The following is a 21126-nucleotide window of genomic DNA, read 5'->3' on the forward strand; positions in this document are numbered from 1 at the left end:
TTGAATTTGCACACACATTTTACTCCCTTCTCCCTTTAATTCTCATTTTGTTGTAAGATAAATTGTACAGCACACACAGTCTATTTTTCTAAAATGGATGACATTTCATTTTCAGATTTTCACTGAGCAATATTTCAGACCAGAGCTAAAGTCAACTTGAAAGATGTCAGTCCATGTATTTTGGGATGGGGGGGGGGGGGGGGGGGGGTGTTGCAGATGATTTCAAAATCCTGATGTGAGGTTTAAAAATTAAAAACAAGATGAAGAAACAAACAAAAACCTGCACAGTCTTATTTCACTCGTTATCCTCTTCCTCTTCAATCTCCTTGTTGACCTGCATAGGCTCTTCCTCGCCCTCCAGGATCTCAAAAGCGCCCGTTTCAGAACTCCACATACATTTGATCGTCACTCGGAACTCTGCCATCTCGATAGCTAACAATTTCTGTGAACAAAAACAACACTTTTTTTTCCATTTCTAAAAACAAATGGAAATCCTGCCATGAACTCACCAGAATACAATTGTGTAAAAACAATAACATTATATACCCAACTGTCAAAACTACCACACATCTAATAGGGGTAAGGCACTTACAGTGGCTTGCAAAAGTATTCACTCAATTGAAATTCCAACGTTTGCTGCCACCAACTGGTGCTCCTAACTCAAATTTTTTGCTCCCAACTGAGGACAATAATTCAACCGAGCAACTGCTTGTATCTTGAAAAACTTGAAGTTACTTGTTAGTCAGGGTACCACATATTACTATTTTAACCATTATTTACAAGTGATAAATACATTTATGAGCATTACTCAAATATATTAACATATATTACATTATTATAATTTTTTGTCTCCTATAAAAATCTATGTTCTCTGATAAACTTACCAGAATACGAGCCTGTTCAGGGGTGAGGACATCACCGGCTTTGCAGACCGTGTAGTCCTTTAATAGTGTGACCACACCTTAAAAAAATAAAAGCATATAGTTTTTAACATGCCATAATCAAACAGACCGTGTTATTTGTTCCATGTTCAGATTCGTACCCTTCTTGAGCGTAGTAGGGAGGCCCAGCTGCCTCAGCTGAGGCTCCATGGAGTGAGTGAACTGCTCCAAAGGACCTTCGTCCAGAGTTACATCCATCTGAGCCCGATTTCCTGACCGTGCATAATCCATCTCTCTGTAATGACTGAAATACCTGTAAGGAAAAACAAATCTGCATTTAATGAAGTTGACTTCATTCAATTGTACTAATCCTTGATTAGTACTATTCACTCTAAAATATGTTGTCCCCATTATTTACTATGGTAGTTATGTAGAGGGGAGGGGGAGCAATTATACTTTGCGATTTTTTTGTTTAAAAATAACACTAAATTAATACCCGGCAGAGTGCTTACTTACTCTTGCACCTCCTCCTTAGTTTTATTCGTGAAAAGCACTCCCACCTCACCTCGGAGATGCTTGCTGACCTGCAAAGAACATGACACAAGGATGCAACAATGATTGTGAACTGTCAACCAACAGTTTAAATGTTAATATATTATTTCGACTGCTGATTCCTACCTGGCATAAGTTGTCCCTATATTCGTCGGTTTCTGCTTTCCCAATAGCGATTATCATGACTTTGTTTTTTCCAAAATAAAATCTGTGGGGCAAGAGGAAAAAAATGTCACCTTTAAGAATTTAATAAATTAAGACGATCAGGAATACTCTGGTCTTAATATGGACAAATATACTGTATACCGTTGAAAAAAATAAAAGTATTCAGTTTGTTCGTTTACATTTTTTTCCTTTGGATTTAATACATTACCTGCTGTGTTTCCAGGCTGTCCTGATGTCTTTCAGTTTATTATTCCTCATGTTAGCCACAGAGAAGATGAACAAATATTTGTAGGTATCGACACATTTCCGTAACTAGAAGGCAAACGTAGCGCTGTGACTTAGACACTGCAGCGAACAAATAGTGCAGTATACATTCTCGTGCAAACATTTACCTCCTCTATTAGTTTCTGTTTGGACTCGAGTCCCTTCTTGGCTGTTTTCGTCAAAGAAACTGTGGGAAAAGCAAGAGAATGCCATTGAGAGAACCAGAAGAAAGTAACAATACTTGCATCACTAGCTAACATTAGCATGCTAAATTCCCATGTATTCATATTTGCCACTTCAATGGCTCATCTTACAAACAAATATTGCGAGGCAAGTTTAGACATTTAAAGGCAAACGTTGCTTTTTCTTACTTTTCTTGTCCCTCTTCGACTTAGGCATGGTTGCTTCTCGCGACGCGCACGTGAAGTAAAAGGACCCCGAATGTTTCCCTCAAGTGAGGCTTGCCCAACTTGTGCCTGATTCAAAATCTAAAAAAGCATAATTATTCAAATCTGAATGTACAGTACAATTTCATATCTATTTGGTGTGTGTGTGTTTGATAATTCAAAATGACTCGTAAATTCAACGTCACTCTGTAACCTACTCAGCTAATGTCAAGGATTTAAATTCATCCATCCATCCATTTTCCGAACCGCTTGATCCTCACTAGGGTCGCGGGGGGTGCTGGAGCCTATCCCAGCCATCTCCGGGCAGTAGGCGGGGGACACCCTGAATCAGTTGCCAGCCAATCGCAGGGATTTAAATTCTCCAACGTCATTTCGCTTATTTGTGCGGAAAACGTAACCACCGCCCACCGCCTTATAATTTGCAGGATGTCTTCGATTTGCATGGACGTGCCAGACGCCATCTGCCTGAGCGAAAAGGAAATAAATACTTTTACTAACTCAATTCAAGCGCCAGGGAGAGCTCGACTACACACGTGCACACATGCATGCATGTAGGACAGTGTACTGAACGTGTTTTAAAATAGTATTTCCATTTTAATGTATTGAATTATTATAATGCACTGTGACTTCCGAAACAAAGGCTAGCAATAAATATCTGTCCTGTGATATTTTCAACTGATAATTTTTTAAAAAATGATTGTTAAATGTGGGTGTTTAAAAAAGAAACGTACAATATTGTGCTTCCCTTCAAAAATCCTAGTCTGAGGCAGTTTAACAAAAAGGTAAAATATTTGGTCTAGAGGAGTTTGCATGTTCTCCCCGGGCCTGTGTGGGTTTTCTCCGGGTGCTCCGGTTTCCTCCCACATTCCAAAAAAAAACATGCATGTCAGGCTGATTGGACGCTCTAAATTGTCCCTAGGTGTGAGTGTGGGCGTGGATGGTTGTTCGTCTCTGTGTGCCCTGCGATTGGCTGGCAACTGATTCAGGGTGTCCCCCGCCTACTGCCCGGAGACGGCTGGGATAGGCTCCAGCACCCCCCGCGACCCTAGTGAGGATCAAGCGGTTCGGAAAATGGATGGATGGATGGATTTGGTCTAGACAGTCAATAGCAGAAAAAATCCTCTGTGGTAAACATAGAAATGTTGTTTTCTATTTTAAAATATTTTTAATAGAATGTTTGAAATTAATTAAAAAAGAAAAAAAAAGAAAAAGAAATACAATACAGACCTTAATTATAATGCACAGGGAATTGGAAAATCGCTCCAGGTTAACACATGGAACATTTGTAAGTTAAATTTAAAGTTAAAAAACGCAACAAATTTGGAATATTAAAACAAATAAAAACTTGAACAACTTGATGAGCCCGTCACTGCCACCTACTGTAGTGAGTGTGCAACTACACATTATTGAAGTATGGCAAAACAAAATCAAAAAGTTCCCTGAGGTAACGCGCCCCTCCCATCCAGTGACAGCCCCAATATTCGAGAAGGTCCTATTGAACGGACAGACCTGAAAACCTGGACTCACCCCACTCACCCATTTTTAATATGCTTATATTTCTATTTTATAATTTATACATATACTGTATACGTTTTGTTCTTCTATTTCTCCCTTTCATAATGTTGCTGCTGTAAATTGGGAATTTCTTCATTGTGAGACAAATAAAGGTTTTCTTATCTGAAATAAACTAAAAATAATATCAAACATCACTTTAATGAGCAAGACTGGAAACAATCAAGTGATGTTTTGAACCTTAGTTCTAAATTAATATGTTGAAAAAGAAATACAAAATAATGGAATCACAATTGCTTTTACATCAAACTAAAAGCTAGCTAAATACTATAATTTGCAGTTTATGAAAAGATCAAAAATGTTTATTAAATGTAAAAATATTTAACAAAAAAAGAGCTACAGGAAAAAAAACCGCCCAATTTGTATTTCAAATGAATTAAAACTATCAAACGACTAATTTGTATTTCAAATTAATTAAAACTAGCAAAACGATAAGGGTGAACGTGTATCCAATATTGTGCATGTCCCATGGCATCAGACAGGAAGTGAACCGAGACTGGAGGAGGAGAAGGAGGGGGCGTGGCCTGGATATGTGTGCGTGTGTGTGAATACTGTATATAGATATTTTTTTCAAGCGGCGTGCAACATGATCTTTGCACGCCGCTCAGAGGAGAGGGTAAGCCGGCCTCAGCGGGGCCGTGGCGACCGCTTCTAGAGCACGGCAGACGGCTTAGAGGAGGAGAATGTGGCCGGTAGTTGTGTGACGACTATTCGTACAAACAGGAGGAGCAGGACGGGGAGTTGTCGAGCTTGTCTGCGTCAAATGTGTTGACCCTCCACTGGATGGTGATGATGATGATGCCATCGGTGCCTTTGATTTGACTTTTTTGTTATCGTTTTTTTTTTCCTCGACATGAGCTCGCTATTCTTCCCCGATGCTGCACCCGCCACGGCCGGCAACGCGCCCTCGGCGGGCACCAACGCCCTGCGGAATGACCTGGGCTCCAACATCCACGTCCTCAAGACCCTCAACCTTCGCTTCCGCTGCTTCCTAGCCAAGGTCCACGAACTGGAGCGCCGGAACCGGCTGCTGGAGAGCCAATTGCAGCAAGCCCTGCAGAGGCCGCACTACCGCGGGCTGTACGGCCGCGACGTGACCGTGCAGACGGACGGAGGGGGCGAGTCCAGGCTGCCCGGCACTATCTGGTCCTTCACCCATGTGCGCAAGCAAGGGGAGCGCCTGGAGACGCTGAGCGGGCCCGGCGTGTCGTGGACGCACCCGGACGGGGTCGGCGTGCAGATAGACACCATCACGCCGGAGCTGAGGGCGATCTACAATGTGCTGGCTAAAGTGAAGCGGGAGAGGGACGAATATAAGAGGAGGTGAGTGTCACACCAGCGGATGCTCTGACATCCAAAGCATACCCCATCGTGCGTTATTTGAGTTATCTGTATCTGTTAATTTGCGGGAAGGGATGATAGCGTATGATCCAAAGCAGACCACATCATCTGTTATTTGTCTGTGGAGAGGAACAGTTAGTCACCTAGTGCGTAAGGTGAATAAAGACTTCCCTTATTGATGCATCCACCCCCCTCCGGGAAATACTCGCATTCAAAACAAGGAGTATCATCTTAGGATCCAAAGCATACCACAGAATGTATTATCAGCTTCTATGATATGTTTCATGTGGAAAAACGTTTTTCCTAAGGAGATTTTGTTATAATCCGATAAAACCAAGGTTAAACTTTTTGGCCAAAAGGTATGTTTATTGCAAACACATCATGCTTTGGGGCCGTGTTTCATTAGGTGGAACTGGGAGTGTAGTCAAGGTGTAAGAACATATGAACAGTTCCTAATACTAGTCAGCGTACGTACAAAACCCTGAGGCTTTTGATAGAAAGCAAATAAAATATCAGGAAAAGCCGACAAAGAACGTCTGAACTTGATTTATTAAGGATCACTAAGATGGTGGCAGATGTCTGCTGACTCCTATTGAATATGAGTTCTCATGTGATTAGTGAATTCTGAACACATTTAGATTCCAGTTATAAGAAGGTGTGCATTCTTTATAGGAGTTGCGAAATTTTCAATTTTTTTTATGGTCTAATTTTTTTTTTTTAATATCGCAAGGAGTGTGTAGACTTTATACCCATTCTATCCATTATCCATCCATCCATCCATGGAGGTGAGCAGGTTATTTTTGTCCATTCTGAAGAGGGTGTGATTGGCAGCAAAGTGTAATTAGGGACACTAGGGTCTTCTCTGTACATTGAAGTCAAAATGAGAGATGACTCTTAAATATGGACACATTTTCCGTCACCTATGAAGAGTTTCCTTTCGGAATGAGCGTCCCGGGCTCACCCTAAGGCGGGCGTCACCTGCGGCCCATTTGGCACGGGCTTGCCGGGAAGCAGGCCAAAGTGGTCCGTGCTGTACATGTTTGCCGACATGATTCAAATAGGGAGGCATTTGAACACGCTGTGAGGTCAGTGATGACCAATGCTGATTTCCCATGTCAGACTTTGACTCACTGACACAGAATGTCAGCATAAGCGCCCCCCTCTCCTTCTCCCCCCTTATGGGAAACTGAATATCCTGTCCAGACCACTCCCTGAGTTCCACGAATTTCTTTTTTTTTATTGTTGAATACTGTTTCCTGACCAAAAATGTGAGCCTGCTGGGACAAATGATTTGAAGTGAATTGTGGTCATCCTCTTTCGTCAAATAAACGCTTCCCTCAAATAGATGCGTAGACTTTATCAAACAAACAAAAAAACAGAAAACCAACCACCTAGTCAATGGAAGACTGTCCTTCTAATATACACTGCATCAATTTAAGAAATTAAATACCTCCCGCAAATAGGCGTCTCACGTTTTTCCTCCAGGAAAAAGTAACAGAACATATCTCATTTTATAGATGGAGATGAAAGCATGAACTGTGCAACCCATTTCAAGTCGATTGTTAAAACAACACGGCAGCACACATCTAAGCACTTAAACATTCTTTCAGATGCCTAATTAAAAAACCCCAAATGATTCTTTAATGAAAGGAACGTACTTCCTCATACACTCACCGTTTCTCTAAGATATTGTGTGCTGTTTTTAGTGAAGAAAAATAAATGACTCTCTCAAATAGACGCTTACATTTTTACCATGGGGGTGGGGGGGGGGAGCAAAGCAATTAACTCAGGTGCTATTGTTCACAAAAGGACGTGAGAGGCCATTTGAACCCTGATGCTAACCAAAACATCAGCACCAACCAAAGTATGTAAGATAGTCTCTCAGCTGCTTAAATAACAGAAAACCAACCAATTCTTCAATGGAAGTGTTGCATTTTCTCAAATAGTGTTCACTCTTCAAATATACGTGCCATGTACTGTATTGACAAAAAGAAATGCCTCCCTCAACTAGATTTGTTTTTCATTCCATAGAACTGAGTAGCAAGAGCCTGCCCCTTTTCCAGGAGTCAACAATGCGTCTTCTCTGCTTTATTACGTCACTGCTCATTTTGTCCCTTTGCCTAAATCTTCTTTACTGCCGTCACGTTTCAGCCTTCAATACTCCTGAGAGACACCCCCCCCCCCCCCATCTCCTCCTATTCCGTCGCGGCCCCTATTCTCCCAGATTTTTGTCCTTAGCCATTCCTTCCTCCTTCACCACAAAACCATCCCCTCCCCTAAAACCTGCGTCATGCGGGCTTGCTTTGTAAGGGATGCTCGGACCCGTTGCCTCATCCCCATGCCGGTGATTTATAAAAGCTTTGCATATGTGCAACGCACACTAGGCACTGGATGGATTGCATTCCTGGACTGTTTCAGTCCTGCATCTGTGCAGTGACGTATGAGCTTGTTTACTTTTCAGCACTAATGGTCGCCTTGAAAATGTGAAGCACACTCACTGGACACAAGATTAGGTACGCATGCAAAATCCGTTTTATTCCGAGATTTTCCCCGTCCCTCCCATTCCCCCACGTTATAGAAACCCCCTATTGAATATCTATTAGTGTTTTCTGAAGAATCTTTTGGATTTGTAAAATTAAAAAAATATGTGTTTCTTTTTGGGAAAATTAATTCAGGGGCCACTCAGAGTGAGGTCGTGGACTGCCAGTTGCCCATCCCTGATCTAGAATGTCCTGTTGAGAGCAGGGTTTTCATCATCCTGATCGGATGGCATGGAGATTACAGAGAGAGAGAGAGAGAGAGAGAGAGAGAGAGAGAGAGAGAGAGAGAGAGAGAGAGAGAGAGAGAGAGAGAGTGAGAGAGAGCGCAGAATAAACACCTCCCTGAAATAGATGCCTCATTCAACCCTTTAAAACAGCTGTAACTTTAATTATGACAATTCAATAAAGTGTTGAGTTCGTTTGAACTCTGTTGCAAAATAAAACAGAAACACCTACCAAGAGAGAGTTAAAAACCCCTTCACCTCTAATGAAAAGACTCCCAAAAAAAACAACAAAAAAACAAGTGTTTCTGAAAAAGAAATACTGCATTTCCTGAAATATGCACCACATCTTTAGATAAATAAAGACGTGGCATCAAGTTGATGCCTCCTTTTTCCGTTTTGGGAAAAAAACCCAAGTAGTAACTGTAAATCATGTCAGTTCATTGATGCAAATGTTGAGTAAAAAGTGAACTCTTGAGTCTGTTTGAACGCCCCCCAACCCCCTTCTACAGTTAAGTAAACAAACGGCCCATGCAGCGATATGAGGAAACACGGTATGTTTAATTTTATGGTTGTGGGCGAATATACGAAAAATAGGGGAGGGGATAGCTTAGTACAGGGGCGTCAAAGTCATTTTCGTTGCGGGCCACATTTTAGGTACCATTTTCCTTGGAGGGCCATTATAATTGAAATCATATAAAGAAGTCAAGAATAATAGTTTATGGAACTATTGTTGAAGTGATTGTAATGGGGTGTTTGGCAACAAAACAATACTTACAATGTCTCTCTCATTTATTACATATGAGAATTTGAAATTTTGGTTCATATTTTAGCAAGCTTCATGGAATTTGCCATGTTTGAATTGCTTTCGCGGGCCACATAAAATGATGTGGCGGGCCAGATCTGGCCCTCGGGCCTTGACTTTGACACCTGTGGCTTAGTAGAACAGGGAGTCTGGTCTTTTTATAGCTGGTCATTAGATATGATGTGTTTGGCTACATGCAATATAAGTCAGAATTTCCCTGATAAAATTCATCCGTGGGTGCAATTGTTATTTATTTGACTGTATCGCTTACATTACGCTCAGCAGCCAGGACGTTGACGTCTTTTTCATTTTGCCGCATCATACCGTGTCCTCCCACAAGTGTTTTGTCACAGTAGCTGGTAACCCACATGATTTTTTTTCAAGGGCTGACAACAAAGCTGCAGATTTATAACCCCCAATGTACAGCGGCTCACGCGCTAATGCAAGAAAGCTGCAGCCAAAAATGACAACGCAAATTAAAAGTGCCCCAAGGACAGGCTTTCTAAGTCACACAGCGTAGCTAACAAGGCAGATGCTGGTGGGTGGCAAAAAAGTGTCAGGAGAATGTGTGACAATGTGCGCGTTCCATGTCAGTTTGTTGACATCGGTGCGAAATGTCACACTCTGCGGTTAATGAGTTTAAGTGGCAGCCAGCGTATGGGTGCGTTGGAAAGAGTCTTGACACCAAGCAAGACTTTTTACATGACATACAAGAGCAACAAATCGAATCGGGGGACGCTCACTGTAAGACGGACTTCCGTTTCTTCAACTCAAGTTTATCTCCATGTCGTAAAACACATCACTAAAGTCAAGAGTGCAACTCCTTACTTCGCCGATGGTTGATTTCCTCACTGGAAGGATTATCAAGTATGATCCAATTTCACTTCATTACAAATTGATTTATTATTCTCATTCAAAGTTTGTTTAATGGACAATTTAACAATGACACTGGCAAAGAATGGGAACCTGTGGTGTGCCAGGAGAAGCATTTTAAAATGGTACACGTACATATGCGCATGTTGCAAAAGTGTCTCCAGGTCAGGTTTCTAACTAAGATAGGCAGTGATTTCCTTTTCACAAATTCAAAAACGATTTAATCTATTTTTCTGTTTCGTTCATTGCCCGGGGCCGTTATGGCTGTTGCTCATCATGCCGTTTGTGCGCGCGTATGAGCCCGTGTGCGTATGCGTGCGGGTCGATGAACATTGGTTGAAATGAAAAGTAGATTGACGGTCAAAAAAGCTTGGGCACGCCTGATCTGCACCATTGATGGATAGTCACAGGCAAAAACAGGTGGCGCAACAAATCTGTGCATTCACCTGTTGAAAGTTTGAAGCATAATGTCTACCTTGAAGCTTTTTGTGCTTGTTTTTCCAGGACTAATGTGATGTGGTCTATGGATTTTCAAGGGCTTTCAATTTCTTTTTGCGTGACGTGACTATTTTTAGTCATGCCTGAGCAAGACTCCTTGCTCAGGCATTGCTTTTAACACGGACAGCCTAGCTGATATCGCTGTGGCCTAATGGCTGTGATTTTCAATATGCAGTCATTCTTTTTGCGTAGTTGCTTTGACAGGACTCACAATCTGAGATAAGCAAAGATTCTCAGTTTTTGACCAGATATACTTTTTTAAATACAGTCATCATTGCTTTCTACGGCTAATGCTTAGCTTGCTGTATTGAAAAAGTGAGATGGTAGGAAATAGTGAGCCGTGAACTCGAGTCTGCTCACCGCTTGCCTCCTGGCTGTTTTCTGCCTGCATGAATTATTGAATATGGTTGATTTTAGCTGTTTATTTGTGTTGATCAATAGCGGCGAATTGAGTGAAGAAACTAATTTCCTGTTCTTTTGAGAGGTTAACTTAACGTTCAGCATCTTTTTGGGAGGGAAAACTGCCAGCCGAGTATGGTTACACAGCAAAATGGTCTGAATTTAAACCTGCTGCCACCCTGCCGATAATCCAGGCAGTTCTATTCAGGAAAGGGATTTTCTCTTAAGCCTTTCCCCCTCGCATTGGAGGCTTCAAGCTCCGTCCCGGCTGGTCCTGGAGCACTTCCTGCCTGGTACAAAGCTGAGCTCAGGCCTCAGAAAGACCTTTTATTGTTTCTACCTTCTGTTTGTTAAAAAAGAAAACAATTGCATTCAGCGACAGTACAGTATATGCTGGATGTATGTTAGGATTGGGTAATATGGCTGAAAAATGTATGATAATTCAGTTCACATGTCTTTCGAAAATTATTGAATCGTTATTATTATTATTAATTTTAAAAAAGGACCCGGAGGGGAAAAATAAGGTTGAATTTGGGTCATTTTAATTTGCACTGTAGCATATATTTAACTCATAATGAAAAAGTAAAAAAAAACAAACGAAAACATGGTCAATACAGAGTATTGTATTTTGTCAACAATCGCACTGAAAATCAAGAATACTGTATATGAAAATCAAAATAGAAATATGTGTTTAGAGCAACGTATTTTGTAAATATGGAAACAAGACTAAACACGAAGCTGTCATAACAGTTGCAACATGAAACTAACCTGTTGCCAAGTCCAGTCATTCTTATACAGTATATTATATAGAAATATTGAGCCAGCATTAGAAAAAAATAACTCTCAAACTCATTTCAACCTATTAAAAATTCCAAATATTGCCAAACTAGTAATGCCATCTTTCCTTTCTTATCAACAGGTTCTTCTTGCACTGTTGTACACCTTTTTTCCCTTTTGTTTAAGTGCACGGCATTTCTTTTTTAGATTATGAGACATAATAGCAAAATATTAAGTCACTACTGTGCAAAGCTAGGGCATGCTCATGTGAATTCTTACCACGAGCTTAGCTAATATGGTTAAGTTTGGTTGTAAACATGGGAGCCACTTGGGTCCCATTCGCTTAAAATCCAGAAATTAATTCTCAGCACGTGCGAAAGCTTATGTGCATTTTATGCGGCAAATTCTGCGATCGAAATTTTGCATCCAGCTCATCCATTCACGAAAAAATAGCAAGTCAGTCAGATGATGGAAGCAAACGTCAAGCTAGGTCGAGAGGCGCAGCTCACGAGGGCGGGGTGACAAAGGAAACGCTTCTGTGATTGTGTGCGGAACGGTAGTGGCTGTATTGAGAACAAACGCACCGCTTCCTCTTGCTTCCAATTAGGCAACATATTGCGCCTCAAGCCCCATCCACCGCTGTGCCGAGAAAAACAAAATTCTTATTATGCAAATGAACAGTGACAGACTTGAATCTGGTGCGCAATTTCATGTTTCCAACATGCAAAAGCACCCTTGGTAATATAAAGTATATTCACGACGGCGATCCGCTTCTTTCATGAGAATCTCGCGGTGCTGCTTGTGGTGCAAAAAAAATAAAAAATACAATTTAACCTGGAGAACCCAAGAACCTTTTTCTTCTTTGGAAAATGATGAATTATACATTAAATGACTGCTTTATGTTCACTGAACACCAAAATATGTGTTTTTTCAAATATTCAATGCCTTAATCCTATTTTAGGATCAGGGCCAAATTTGACCCTTTGGGATTTAAGGGTAGCATTTGAGTAGCAGAATTTATAGGGGCCAAATTTGACCCCGTGGGTTCTCCAGGGTTAATAAAAAAAAAATAATACAGTCGTGCATGTTTCGCCTCAAAACCTTGTTTCTCGATGAGTCACGGTTTTTCCATTAGTTGACTATAGGTGCGAGGGCCAATCGCCTGCTTTGTGGGTGTGAGTCACAGACTGTAATTTGTTTGGGATTGTCCAATCGTATTCGGCCATGTTGCTCTGTGTGGCGCAGGTGTCTGAGTCGCTTGTCGTCCCGTGAACATGTGAAAAAGTTAATCCTCCAAAATGGGCTTATCTGTCTGCGCTACTGACCTGCACGGGACCACATGCCGAGCCGTTAATCGTCTTAACTCAGCCACCCTAGTTCGTTTGTGCATAAACATTTAAATATTCTTCATAGCGGCCCCCAAGTTTGATAGATGAATGAAGGTGTCCACTTTTCAGTACAGGCGCATTAGTTCACAAATACACGTAAAGCCAATTTGAAGCCTATTCGCTAATCAAAACAGCAGAACCTATGGAGACGCATCATGAGTCTCTCTGATGAAGTAAAGTCTAAATGAGTTTCCCGTGCAGGGCCATGAGAGTTTATCCCTTTTAGAGTCAGTTGCTAACCAAAACAGTAGCACTCTCTTAGATGAGTCCAAACGAAGTTTTCTGGGAGGTATTGGAAATAAAGCAGTCACTTCCTCGACTCTATTTTCCACACAGAGACATTTCAAAAGTTAACTGCTGAGCCCATTCTAGTTCTGTTTCGAACCGAAACAACAGCACATAAAAAGTCTCTTCGATGAATTACACATTTTTACTCCCTCCATTACGTGCTGTTATTTCATTTTGTGTAAAAGTAGTTTGAAAATAATTGAAATTAGATGTGACTCCGCCATTCCAGTCTCCACTCTGACATTGGGAGTGTTTAGGGATTCTGATATGTTTTTTTGGCACGCTTTTGACCATTAAAAAGTTATGTATACAAGTCGTAATCTTTGTCATGTATAAACTGTTTGACATCAATTAAATGGCTGTAAACAAAAGAAATATGCCATCTGTGCCTTATGAAAAGACTTTCCTGAGACACACATAAAAATAAGTTGTTTGCGAGGTGCTAATGCAGAGCAATTCAATTTCTTGTCAACTTCAGCTAAATCCAGCTCCGAAATCCTCAATCAGACCTAATTCAGATTTAAATCCCCATGTAAACGGCTGCATGTGCTGATGCTGCATGCTTGTCTCCAGGACGATTGTATTATACTAAAACAGTTTTTTTCTGTGAGAGATGCTGCTGGGCAAGGCGCGGCCGTGATTGTGTTTGGCAACTGTGTAATGTCACTGCAAGATTGTGTCTGCGAGAGAAAGTCTCCGAAGGCTTTACATGCCCCAAACTACAGCAGATGTTCTTCTCCTCGGGGGTGTTTAGAAAGCTTCATGCGGAGTGGGATGAAGTGCATTCACCTCCTGTGTTGTCATAATGATTATTTCCATATGTGATGACAAAAACCTGAGTTGAAAATGAAATAACCGGCAGGTCATGGCGTGTCGGTTCAATGTTACGTTTTGGAATTTGTGGTTCACGACTGACTTTCGGGGAAAACACGGGATAGAGTTCGCCTACAGATATACATCCATTCATTCTCGACAACACTGTTCATCATGGGAGTTGCGGCTAAGCTGGAACGTATAACAGGCCGCTCAGATAACGTAATACGAACGCTTAATTTTGATTGACACCGATGGATGATTGTGGTTGCAATTTACAGTGGTCTCACCCTGTGCAGCAGGAAATTATCCAATTTATCGCATCTGTTGGGGAAAACTATTTAATGACTACAAATGATCTAATTTTGTTCATCTATCTATGCCAGTGACGTACAGTGACAGCAGAACAATGAAATGATTGTCCTCTATATGGTAGGAGGTACATAAGTGACCTATTAACATCCGGTTTTTCTCACGTGGAATAAAATATGTGCCTTGCCTTGGTTCAGTAAAGGTTGGTAAACACAATTAGACTGTGGAGGTGTACCTAATAATGTGGCCAGTACATAAGAGTGATATTGAGTGACCCCCTAGTCCTCTTCAGTGGGACAGGCTGTACTTTGTGATTGAGTGACATAACTGCGGTCATGAGAGGAAAACACCTCCTGAATGGAGTTGCTGTTGCCATGTCAAGTCATCCACAGGTGTGTGTGTGTGTGTGTGTGTGTGTGTGTGTGTGTGAGAGAGATACACACACAAAAGATGTTTTTGTCGTAACTGTGTTATTTGCTCCTACACACTCATGAAATGTATTCAAGACATGAACACCTTTATCTTCTTTTCATGCGCTCTCGCTGAATGCGGCACATGCACGCAGGCCTTTTCCTGTTTGCGCTTTGAATTTGAAGGAACATCGTGAATTCCTGGGAAAGGAAGGACCCTCCCGTTCTCCCCACACGCCCTCCCCCAAACCTGATCTTTCATGTCGTAGCATGACCAAAGTACGTTATGCACTCCAAAGTGTGAGAAATGTGATTTTTAGGTGACTTTAAAAACAAATAAAGGCCCTTTCTAGGTTTTAAAAGTTCTTTTTAAATGATGGTTTGACTTCAAGGACTCAGCTGAAAGTCAAACTGTAACTGACTTTACTTTTCAGCTGTTGACTATGATTAAATCATTAGTTTGTTCATCTGCGTGGTATTCATGTCCCTGCAATGATGATGATGATTCAATCGCAGTTTGAAAGGGTGTGTTGGAGATAATTACCCACACACACCTTGTTGGACATGTTTTGACCCACTCAAGCTCTCACTTGCTAGGAATGACTGCATCCCCTGAGGGACAAAAAACAAAACAAAAAAAGAATTGGGCATGTGTAAGTTGGATCGGCACAATCAAGGTTATGCACACGTTGTTATGATAAAGAATGACAACACGCCATCCCTGGCAACCCTTTAACAAGGTGTTTTTTCCCCTGGCCAACCCACTGGAAAATTTCTGGCTACGCCCCCTGGACAGATGTTATGTTTAATGACTATGACTGTGTATGATAAATTCTTTAAAAAAAAAAAAATTCCTCGTCTCACCCCCCTCGGGTGGTGTCCGTCCCTCATTCAGCTCGGGTACTCTACCAGAGGCCAGGAAGCTTGAGGGTTCTGCGCAGTATCCTTGCTGTTCCCAGCACTGCACATTTCTGGACTGAGATGTCTGATGTTGTTCCCGGAATCTGTTGCAACCACTCATCAAGTTTGGGGGTCACTGCCCCAAGTGCTCCGACCACCACAGGCACGACTGTCACCTTTACCTTCCAGGCTCTCTCCAGCTCCTCTCTGAGCCCTTGGTATTTCTCGAGTTTCTCGTGTTCCTTCTTTCTGATGTTTCCATCAGTTGGGACCGCTACATCCACTACAACGGCTTTCCTCTGCCCTTTATCTATGATCACGATATCCGGTTGGTTCGCCATTACCATCTTGTCAGTCTGGATCTGGAAGTCCCACAGGATCTTCGCTCTGTCATTCTCCACCACCTTCGGAGGTGTTTCCCATTTTGACCTTGGGGTTTCCAGTCCATACCCCGCTCAGATGTTTCGGTAGACTATGCCAGCCACCTGGTTATGGCGTTCCATGTAGGCTTTCCCTGCCAGCATCTTACACCCTGCAGTTATGTGTTGGATCGTCTCAGGTGCCTCTTTGCACAACCTACACCTTGGGTCTTGTCTGGTGTGGTATATCTGGGCCTCAATGGCTCTGGTGCTCAGGGCCTGCTCTTGAGCAGCCAGGATGAGTGCCTCTGTGCTGTCCTTCAGGCCAGCCCTCTCTAGCCACTGATAGGACTTCTTGAGATCGGCCACTTCAGTTATGGTCCGGTGGTACATCCCGTGTAGGGGCTTGTCCTCCCATGATGGTTCCTCTTCCAGCGCCTCATCTTCTGTTCCCCATTGTCTGAGGCATTCTCTGAGTACGTCATCCGTTGGAGCCTTCTCCTTGATGTATTCATGGAACTTGGATGTTTCATCCTGGACAGTGGCTCTCACACTCACTAGTCCCCGGCCTCCTTCCTTTCGGCTTGCGTACAGTCTCAGGGTGCTGGATTTGGGATGGAACCCTCCGTGCATGGTTAGGAGCTTTCGGGTCTTAACGTCCGTGGTCTGAATCTCTTCCTTTGGCCACCTTATTATTCCTGCAGGGTATCTGATCACTGGCAGGGCATAGCTGTTTATTGCCCGGGTCTTATTCTTGCCATTGAGCTGGCTTCTTAGGACTTGCCTCACTCGCTGGAGGTATTTGGCCGTAGCCGCTTTCCTTGTTGCCAGTTCGAGGTTGCCATTGGCTTGTGGTATACCGAGGTACTTGTAGCTGTCCTCAATGTCTGCTATTGTTCCTTCAGGGAGTGAGACCCCTTCAGTGTGGACTACCTTTCCTCTCTTAGTCACCATCCGACTACATTTCTCAAGCCCGAATGACATCCCGATGTCGCTGCTGTAGATCCTGGTTGTGTGGATCAGGGAGTCTATGTCCCTTTCGCTCTTAGCATACAGCTTTATGTCATCCATGTAGAGGAGGTGACTGATTGTAGCTCCATTTCTGAGGCGGTATCCATAGCCTGTCTTGGTGATTACTTGGCTTAGGGGGTTCAGTCCTATGCAGAACAGCAGTGGGGAGAGTGCATCACCTTGGTATATGCCACATTTGATGGACACTTGGGTAAGTGGCTTGCCATTGGCTTCAAGTGTGGTTTTCCACATCCTCATCGAGTTCGCAACGAAGGCTCTTAGGGTCCTGTTCACCTTATACAAGTCCAAGCATTCAGTGATCCATGTATGTGGCATCGAGTCATAGGCTTTCTTGTAATCAATCCAGGCTGTGCACAGGTTGGTACGTCGGGACCTGCAGTCTTGTGCGACTGTTCTGTCAACCAGGAGCTGATGTTTGGCTCCTCTGGTATCTCTACCAATGCCCTTCTGTGCTTCGCTCATGTATTGATCCATGTGTCCACTTATCTTAGCCGCAATGATGCCTGACATGAGCTTCCATGTTGTGGAGAGACAGGTTATTGGCCGATAGTTGGATGGGACTGCACCCTTTGAGGGATCCTTCATGATCAGGATCGTTCGCCCTTCGGTTAGCCATCCTGGGTGAGTCCCATCCCTCAGCAGCTGGTTCATTTGTGCTGCTAGGCGCTCATGGAGTGCTGTGAGTTTCTTTAGCCAGTAGGTGTGGACCATGTCCGGGCCTGGTGCTGTCCAGTTCTTCATATCTGAAACTCTTTCCTGTATGTCTGCCACTGTTATGGTAACTGGGTTCTGTTCAGGGAGGCTGCTGTGCTCCTCTCTCAGGGTCACCAGCCATTGTGCACTGCTGTTATGTGCAACCTCCTTCTCCCATATGCCTTTCCAGTACCTTTCAGTTTCCAGTCTTGGTGGGTCAGCTCTGTTGTTAGGACCCTGCCACTGAGCGTACACTTTCGCGGGTTGTGTTGCGAACAGCCTGTTTATTCGTCTGGCCTCATTCTCTTTCGTGTATCGCTTTAGGCGGCTGGACAAGGCTTGGAGCCTTTGTTTGGCAGTTTCGAGTGCTTCAGGTATGGTCATCTGGATGTACCTCTCAGGTATCGGCCTTTTCATCAAACCTCTCTGGGCCTCAGTCAATTGACTCACATCTTTCCGAGCCGCCTTGATCTTAGCCATGGTGGGTAACGTATCTCATGGCTTCCATGGTTGCTCTTATAGCCAAGCATCTCAAGGATCACTGATGCTGAAGCGTATATCAGCTCATTGGTTTCCGTGATCGTTACGGTAGGGATCGCCCTCAGTGCTGCATTCACACTTTCCATGAGACTTTCAGGTGGTACTTCACATAGCCGTTGTAATCGGTTTCTAGGTTGCCCAGCTTTCATTCTCGCCATGATCTTAGCTTTCAGGTCAGTGGCTGCCTCGCTCAGCATTTCATTCATTGGGGCTGGCCTCCCAATCTCTTCATCTGCATTCATTGGGGCTTGCCTCCCAATCTCTGGTATGACCTCCTCCTCTGATCTGGCAGCCTGGGGCCCTTCACCATGGAACCTGCGTTGTACCTCATCAATCTCAAGTTGTGACAGCAGTTGCCGTTGGTGGATGTTGGAACACTGAGCTACTAGTTGTTTCGTGGTCAACCGTGACTGTGGGTTTCGAAGTAACCATTTAGCCCACATTCTCTGCATGTAACCCCTCTGACTAGGGTTGCTTGAGTAGTAGCATTCCAACAGAGCCATGTTATCGCATCTCGCCCATCTCCGCTTTGTTCCAGTAGCCCATTTTTTCATCAAGGTGCTCTGGTTCCCCAGCACCTGACGCAGACCTTGTTTGGCCGGGCGATGTCATTCATTTTACTGTCTCTCCTCATTGTATGAGGTAGGCATTAGCGTGAAGGATCTTGCCCAAGGACCCACACTGGATGGTGTTATGTGCTCATGTTTTGCCCCAAGCGGGATTCGAACCACCGTCTCCCGTATGCCAAACCGATGCCTTACCAACTGAGCTATCCAGCTATATATATATATATATATATATATATATATATATATATATATATATATATATATATATACAGTATTTCAACCATCTGTCCATTTACTGTAGCAGTGGTTAACTTGTTAAAAAGTGCCACAAAAGTGTGTTTTTGAAGAATGAACGTTTTTTATAATGTATTGTCATATAATATGCACCATAGCAATGCATTCAGAAGTGTTCAGCCACGATGCATTGATGAAAACATGCCCACTGACCATTTGATTTTGCTTCCATTTTTGCTAAGTGGCACTAAACGTAAGAAAAGTGAAGGTTTTTGAACTCACCGTTTCAAAATCGGATGACTCCTTTCCCAGGAAGAGATTGTGGCACAAATGTGTGACATCACCTCCGAGCGGCTCACGTCTTTAATCAAACAACATTCCTGGAAAATGGCATGGTGAAATTAGTGACACACCTATTCAACCAAATTGCAGTCAAGGCATGTAATTGCAGATAATTGCTGTCAATACAATTATCGCATGGCTCATACGAAATGTTCTTATGGGCTCAGTATGAAAAATAACAAATACACCAGAGGAGAGATAAAAGTGCCAGGGCACCTTTGCACCATCATGTCCAAAATGGTACAGTTTGCTCATGCATGTTTATTTATTTTTTCCTTTCCATTGGTCAAAGATTATAAACCAAATATGTTAAGATTTGTGGCACCCTTCTGTTGGGGTACTGTGGTACCCAAAGTGTACCAGTACTGGCACTCTACTGTTGGGATCCCAAATACTTGCGTCCGTACCGCGATTTGTCTTTCCTTGTCCAGTCTGCGGTCAGGTCGTGAACCCTTCCGCCACTGCTCAATGTTATCACGTCTACGTGCCGTCTAGCCTCGGTGAAGGAAAATAAAGGTGAGTAACAAGATGTGCACTTCCTGTGCACGTGATTGACTGAGCCAACATACAAATTGGATGCAAGCCAGCGGTCTTAACGGACACCAGATGGCGAGTGGAGGACAGCACAGTAAATGCAATGAGAGACCCCTCGGCAGGCAGACGAGGGGTCCCTGGACTTCCTTATCCGTCCCATTATTGCGCGTCTCTCTGAGACTGTAATAGAACAAGGAGCGTCTTGACACTTAATCGATGACCCACTTTTGTCAGGGAAATCCTTGCATCGCTTCATGCGTGTCACGGAAAGGCCGACAAGCCGCATTAAGGAGCAGCAATGCTGCAAAGGGCAACACTCTTCGCCGCATGTGCGATTTGTCAGAGCCGACTTCATGCTTCTGAGATGAATTGCGGTATTGAGCTGTGCTTGTTATCAGATTACACTTCCTCTGTTCTGTTACCGGCCATCACAAGGATCATGACATTGAAATGAATACATGATTTTTGCTTTTCTCATGACATTTGTTTCAGTGCTACATGCCGTTTTATTGATTTTACCAATAGAATATTTGAATATTTATAGTCGTTTCTATATACCGGTAGTCATTTTTCAAACTTAAAATCACTTGGTTACCGGTGAGGACTGACAGATACCGGTAAGTTAAATCGGCTGGCCGATTTAATTTATTTATTGACACATGTAGACCATAGGACAAAAATAACGGCATTTAAAGACCCCCCCCCCCCCCCGCCCCAAATAGCACAGTCCAGATATCATCAAGTGAAAGCATCATATGGCATATCAAGTAGGTAAACACTCATTTTCATTGTGACGAAACATGAGTGACGTATTGAAGGGTCAGAGATCATCATGGCAAGTTCCAAATAAAAAGCAGCACACCTAAGAACATCAGGTTTGGATGTGTGCGCTTTGCCAAGACGTGCGTATCCTCCCGTGGGGAAAACTATGCAGTGCAAATGTTACTCCCAGACACACACACACACACACACACATGATGGGGGAGTTTTTGTACTGCTGGAATGTTGCTGCTGGCCAGATAAGGCTGTGGAAAAAAAATATACTTTTTCCATTTGAAACACATCTTTAAAAACCCTTATGACAGACTGTTCTTCCGTCTTGTTAATGATGCTGCTCATACACAGTGGCTCAGAGAAATTGAGCTACTGAACATTTAAAAGGCTAACTGAACATATACAGTATATATATCTATATATAGAGAGAGAGATATAGTCTAGGGAATTTTTGGATGTGTAGGAAGGTGGGGTACACCCTGAACTGGTTGCCAGCCAGTTGTTGTGAATTGTGTTTCTTGAACACACACCGAGTGGGAACCGCGCCGACGCTGCCCGCATTCAAGTCAGGCGAGTGCACCACAACACCATCAGCAACTGCTTTTCTTTTGTGAAATATAAAATACAGAGCGCACCAGTAGCT

General features: G+C 43.0%; 2 protein-coding genes across 5 annotated transcripts in view; one reads left to right on the forward strand and one right to left on the reverse strand.

Moving 5' to 3' along the window:
• Positions 1 to 17: 17 nt before the first annotated feature.
• mrto4 (MRT4 homolog, ribosome maturation factor) lies at positions 18 to 15078 on the reverse strand. 2 transcript variants are annotated; one of them, XM_086118911.1, is made up of 9 exons: positions 15061 to 15078; positions 2234 to 2350; positions 1991 to 2049; positions 1807 to 1910; positions 1560 to 1641; positions 1398 to 1465; positions 1043 to 1194; positions 885 to 961; positions 18 to 442 (listed from the first exon to the last, which is right to left on the reverse strand). In XM_086118911.1, exons 2-9 carry the CDS (start codon positions 2259 to 2261, stop codon positions 296 to 298), a joined length of 717 nt encoding a protein of 238 aa, XP_085975037.1. In that variant the 5' UTR covers positions 2262 to 2350; positions 15061 to 15078; the 3' UTR covers positions 18 to 295. The 2 variants fall into 2 exon arrangements, with proteins under 2 accessions (XP_085975037.1, XP_085975038.1); XM_086118912.1 differs by lacking the exon at positions 15061 to 15078 and adding an exon at positions 2467 to 2483.
• iffo2b (intermediate filament family orphan 2b) overlaps positions 4260 to 21126 on the forward strand; it is a 29872-nt gene continuing 13005 nt past the window's right edge. Inside the window, exon 1 of one of the 3 annotated variants that reach the window (XM_086118906.1) lies at positions 4260 to 5164. In XM_086118906.1, the coding sequence (XP_085975032.1) occupies positions 4695 to 5164 (470 nt within the window). In that variant the 5' untranslated portion in view covers positions 4260 to 4694. The remainder of the gene's footprint in view (positions 5165 to 21126) is intronic. The other 2 variants (XM_086118909.1, XM_086118908.1) reach the window with 2 other exon arrangements.

This window comes from Hippocampus guttulatus, chromosome 8 (genome assembly GCF_054856545.1).
Source record: "Hippocampus guttulatus isolate MCC_2025c chromosome 8, RoL_Hgut_1.0, whole genome shotgun sequence".
NCBI lineage: Eukaryota > Metazoa > Chordata > Actinopteri > Syngnathiformes > Syngnathidae > Hippocampus > Hippocampus guttulatus.